Source organism: Myotis lucifugus, unplaced genomic scaffold (genome assembly GCF_000147115.1).
Source record: "Myotis lucifugus unplaced genomic scaffold, Myoluc2.0 scaffold_1391, whole genome shotgun sequence".
In the NCBI taxonomy this organism is placed as follows: domain Eukaryota; kingdom Metazoa; phylum Chordata; class Mammalia; order Chiroptera; family Vespertilionidae; genus Myotis; species Myotis lucifugus.
In genome coordinates, this window is record NW_005872439.1 from 55,784 (window position 1) to 61,159 (window position 5,376).

The 5,376-nt window shown below is 42.7% G+C and overlaps 1 protein-coding gene across 1 annotated transcript in view; it reads left to right on the forward strand.

Annotated features, from left to right (window-relative positions):
• LOC102441198 (zinc finger protein 501-like) overlaps positions 1-5,120 on the forward strand; it is an 11,511-nt gene extending 6,391 nt beyond the window's left edge. The window contains exon 2 of the mRNA XM_014449742.2: positions 1,884-5,120. Coding sequence (XP_014305228.1) covers positions 1,884-3,334 — 1,451 coding nt within the window. The 3' untranslated portion in view covers positions 3,335-5,120. The remainder of the gene's footprint in view (positions 1-1,883) is intronic.
• The last annotated feature ends 256 nt before the right edge of the window (positions 5,121-5,376 follow it).

The following is a 5,376-nucleotide window of genomic DNA, read 5'->3' on the forward strand; positions in this document are numbered from 1 at the left end:
AGAAACATCAATGATAAGAAGAATCCTTTATTGGCTGCCTCCTGCATGCCCCCTACTGGAGATCAAGCCCACAACCCCGGGCATGGGCCCTTGACCAGAATCCAACCTGGGACCCTGGGGTTAGAATCGAACCCAGGACCCTTCATTCTACAGGCCTTTGCTCTAGCCACTGAGCCACACCTGCTGGGACCATTCTGTGGTTTTTAAAAAGAAAATTTCCAGTATTTTTCAAATAACAGGCCACTATGGTCAATGACAGCAGCAGCACAATGGTTGATGGAGGTAACTCTGACCCTTGTTTTTGACTGTAGCTGTCTTCAAATATATTTGTTCACCCAGTCTTTCCAGTCATCCTTTCTATGCAGTTGTCCTTATTTGATTTTCTATATTACTATTTGTCTTCATTGTACTCTTTTTTCCCCTTTCCTGTGGGGTTTTTTTAAAAAATATATTTCTTTATTGATTTCAGAGAGGAAGGAAGAGGGAGAGATAGAAACATCAATGATGAGAGAGAATCATTGATCAGCTGCCTCCTGCACGCTCCTATTGGGAATCAGACCTGCAATGCGGGCTTGTGCCCTTGGCCAGAATTGAACATAGGACCCTTCAGTTCACAGGCCGATGCTCTATCCAGTGGGCCAAACTGGGTAGGCTTCCTGTGGGTTTTTGTTAATAGATAGGTGTCTACTTACTCTGGGATGGGAAAAGATTCTCAGATCTCTGATTCTGCCATCTGGCTGATGTCACTTGCATTGGTCTTTTGCTGTGATCTCATCTGTGCTTTGCTGTTGTACCGCAGTGTTGACCATCCATCTTTTCAGTGTTTTCTTCTATTATTTCTATCATTTATCCCGTAGAGTGAATCAACTGGGAATTACGCGGAAGAATCATTGCTGCATCACAGTAGAAACATGACTTTGTGAACGACACAGTGGACAAATGCGGTTTTGCCTGAATAAGGGGCTGTAACAAAACACCTGGGCTTTGTTACATTCATAACTAGGAACCCATTTGGTTCAACATTGTTTTGTTAACCATTGCCCATTCTTCACCCAATTCTTCTTGTTCTTGCTTCTTGTTGACATTGTGCCAACGACTCAGTTTTAACACTTGGAGTGCGGGTGAATTTCCCGCCAAAATATAAGATGGCTCTGTCTTTTGGTTTTGTTCCATCCACCAAAAGGGTGGATTACAAACAAATATTTGGTAATACGCAGTTACAATCGGCCCGAGTTTACACGTTTCCCGCACTCCACCGCAAATCTATATGAACCGAGTTAAAGACGGCTCCCGCGGAGTACGCGCAATTCACGCGAGCCGACTTAACTCGTTTCCCGCACTCCAAGTGTTTTAATAGTGATCAGTGCTCATTCTCCTTGGATTCTCAGTCCATGGATAACCTAAGCTCTCTAAACTTTTCACCTCTACCTCTTTCACAGGTCTCTCTTTAGTGCCCTCCACCGTTGGTCCATGCCTGCAGAGCCTTAGAGTGCACACCTATTACTGTATTGAAGTAGAACATCATGTGCTCTAATACAATTGATTTTTATGGGTTAGAGCACATTGGAATTATTCTACACAGACTCAGTTCACCAGCATGAAAGGTCCTAAAGGAAGCCATTTGTGGAGGAACAACTAGCAGACCCTTCCTCTCTTCTTTTTGTCCCATCCTGTGCTCTGTGCCTTCTTTGGTGAGATTTTCACCATTGACTGACCTTTGGGGCCAAGTAATGTATAACAGCCATTTCCTCAGAGTCTAACTCACTTGTCTGTAAAATCATTTTATAGAATTATGCCTAGTTATGACAGATAAACATTTGTGGTGAGGATACTCTGTTTTCATAAGGTCAACATGTACTTAACCAGCGTTTCCTTTTGTTCAGGTTGCTGCTGTGGAGCAGAGGATGTGGAGGCACCCACTGAACAGAAGGATTCTGTAAGAGTGTCACAGGCAAGTATTCCCAAGTTACCCTTGTCTTCCCAGGAGAGCCACCCCTGTGAGAGGTGTGGGCTAGTCTTGGGAAACATTTTCCACTTGACTGAGCTGCAGGGAATACAACTCGGACAGATACTGTTGAGGTGTGGGGCGTGTGCACAAGGATTTTATTTCAGTACAAAATTTCACCAGCAGCATGTGAGAGAGCAGACTTTCATTAGAGGTGTGGACAGGATCTCACTTGCAAAAAGCTGCAATTTCCAGGTGTCCCAGAATCATGTCACCTGTGGGGAGGTGGTGCAGGGTGTCCTTACCGAGTCAGGACATCTCCACCTAAAGGCTGCTGAGACCAGCGATAGGCCAGAAGATATTTTGAAATGTGAGGTGAAGTTTCAAAGGAGAGAAGAATATAACAAGGTCATTGGCTGCAATCACACGTTTATTCAGGACAAGTGTGTCCATGCTGGAAGTCAGTGTTTTCCGTGCTATGAATGTGGAAATTACCTTACCCAATTTTCTAGTTTTTATGAACATGGAGAAAAGCCTTACAAATGCAGTGAATGTTGGAAATCTTTTACGACGATGCATAGCCTTCGTTGTCATCAGAGATTTCACACAGGAGAAAGGCCTTATGAGTGCAGTGAATGTGGGAATTCTTTTACCAGTAGCACTGCCCTTCGTCGTCACCAGAGACTTCACACTGGAGGAAAGCCGTACAAATGCGGTGAATGTTGGAAATCTTTTAAGAGAATTGAAAGCCTTCATTGTCACCAGAGATTTCACACTGGAGAAAGTCCTTATGAGTGCAGGGAATGTGGGAAATCTTTTACCAGGAGCAATGCCCTTTGTCGTCATCAGAGAGGTCACACTGGGGAAAAACCTCATAAATGCAGTGAATGTGGGAAATCTTTTGCCACTAGCAGTGAGCTACACCGTCATCAGAGAGTTCACACAGGAGAAAAGCCTTATAAGTGCAGTGAATGTGGGAAATCTTTTACAAGAATTGATAGCCTTCATTGTCACCGGAGATTTCACACCAGAGAAAGTCCTTACGAGTGCAGTGAATGTGGGAAATTTTTTATCAAGAGCAGTGGCCTCCATTATCAAAGTTTTCCCACGGAAGAAAAACCTTATACATGCAGTGAATGTGGGAAATCTTTTACCAGGAACAGTGATCTTCATCTTCATCAGAGAGTTCACACTGGAGAAAGGCCTTATGAGTGCAGTAAATGTGAGAAATCTTTTACCACTAGCAGATACCTTCTTTGTCATCAAAGAGTTCACACAGGAGAAAAGCCTTATAAATGCAATGAATGTGAGAAATCTCTTACCAGGAGCGATCATCTCCTATATCATCAGAGATTTCACAGTGGAGCAAGCCATTATGAGTGCAAGTAATGTGAGATATCTCTCAGCCAATTTTTTAAAATTGTCTCTGCATAAAAGAGTCGAATTGTGCGAAATTTCTTAGATGTGTGGAACATGTTTCTTAGTTCGGTCTTAGCAATAGTATTAGAAAATTTGTGAATTCTCATTAATCTGAATTGTAGCTCATACATTTAATCACCTGCATTATGTAAAGTCTCCTCAAGTGACTTTGTTGTTGTGTTTTGTTTGTTTTTATGTTGGTATCATATGTATCTATGTTACACTTTCTAACATACGGAGACATGTTGCCAGATCTGTGTCACTGCATATTTCTGTTGCTGAAGGTATTTCACCTGAACCACCTATAAGGTCCCTACAGATGGCATCAGTCACCATCCTCTTATGCCCAGCAAAGCTAACTCTGTTGTCTAATTTGTTGAAGAAAATGAGGAATACCTGAGCCCTTGGTTCTTACTTGTTTCCCTGTCATAAGTTGTCACATAGGACTGATTACTGTTGGCGCCAATAAACATAATGTTGCAGAGGGACTGCCATTTTCAGGGACACACTTTCCCTAGATGCTAATAATGTCTTTATTGAGAGCCTAAGTCATCAGTGAGAGAACTGCCAGTCTCCTCTCTCTTTGCTTTGTAAAATAATGAAGGCTTTTTCCTAAGACTTCTTTAATCGTGGGTTTGCTCTTTACTCTATGGCTAGTTTATAATGAGATCTGGCCTCTCCAAGCATGATCAGGTGAAAAACATTTATTGGGTCTGAAATATTTTTGCCCTTGGGGGAACATTATGGTGCAGAAATTAGCTCAGCAGTTTTTGCCAAATTTACATTGCTGCCCATATTTTCCTAGGAAACACTCTGGACTCTCTAGTCCTCATGTGATGTCTGGATGCTTTGAGACACAGAGATCACTCCAAGAAAGGGGTTGCTGTCACAACCTCCAGTACGTCTTCTAGCAACATGAATTTATTTCTACTTTTCAAGGGATACCAAGACATTTGAAGGGAATCACTTGCACAGGTCTTGCAGAGGGCCATGTGCCCTAATGCCTACAATTTCAAGGATGTTGGTCACTGGTTTGAGGACCAGTGCATGTAGGGGAAATCCTTTCCTAGCAGAAACACAGACCTAATTATTGTTGGACAAGAGTATAGCCCATTAGATGGAATGGGCCTCATCTAAATGTGCATCCGGGCTTTTTAAAAAAAAAAAAAAAACTATAAGAGCTGTGTGTACACATATCTGAGCATGTTTATCTTCTGTGGAGCAGTCATTGTCATTGAATATAATCAGTAGCTTTTGTGGCTTCCTGTAGCTTCTCAGATGTTCCCATCAGACCCACTGGTGCACTGGCAGCAAAACAAAGATGAAGACAAAGACTGTCTTTCGTCCAGGGATGTGACTTTTGTGACCCAGCCAGCATTCCAGTGGGTTTGGGTGAAAGTTCTTCATTGTTTGTTACATTTCATGTCACTGACATGAGACTCTCGCCCAGAGGGCATAAGTATGGGGATTAAATATAGACTTGCCAAACCTGTTGTTCCAAAATAGGTGAACATACATTTGTTTTATCTAGAACCATTTTTGAAAAGCTATAATGAGTAAATTACATGTGTTAAGTATAGAGTTTCATACATCTTGACATGTGCATGAAATTGTAACCATCATTATAATACTGACCATATCTGTCACTGTGTAATTGCTTCCTGACCTCTTTTAATCTGTCCCTGTTCTTCACAGCTTTCCTAGTAACCATGGATTTACATTCCATTTTAATAGAGAACTTTGCTTTTTAAACTAAGTATTTTTCTGCTTTAAGTTATGTTTCATAACTACTTGGAGGTTTATTAAAGATACTAGAGGCCCAGTGCACAAAAATTTGTGCACACGGGGGGGAAGGGGGGTCCCCCAGCCTGGCCTGTGCCCTCTCCCAGTCTGGGACCCCTCGGGAGATAACGACCTGCTGGCTTAGGCCTGCTCCCGGGTGGCAGAGGGCACACCCAATCCCTAGGTGCAGCCCCTGGTCAGGCTCAGAGCAGGGCCGATTGGGGAGTTGG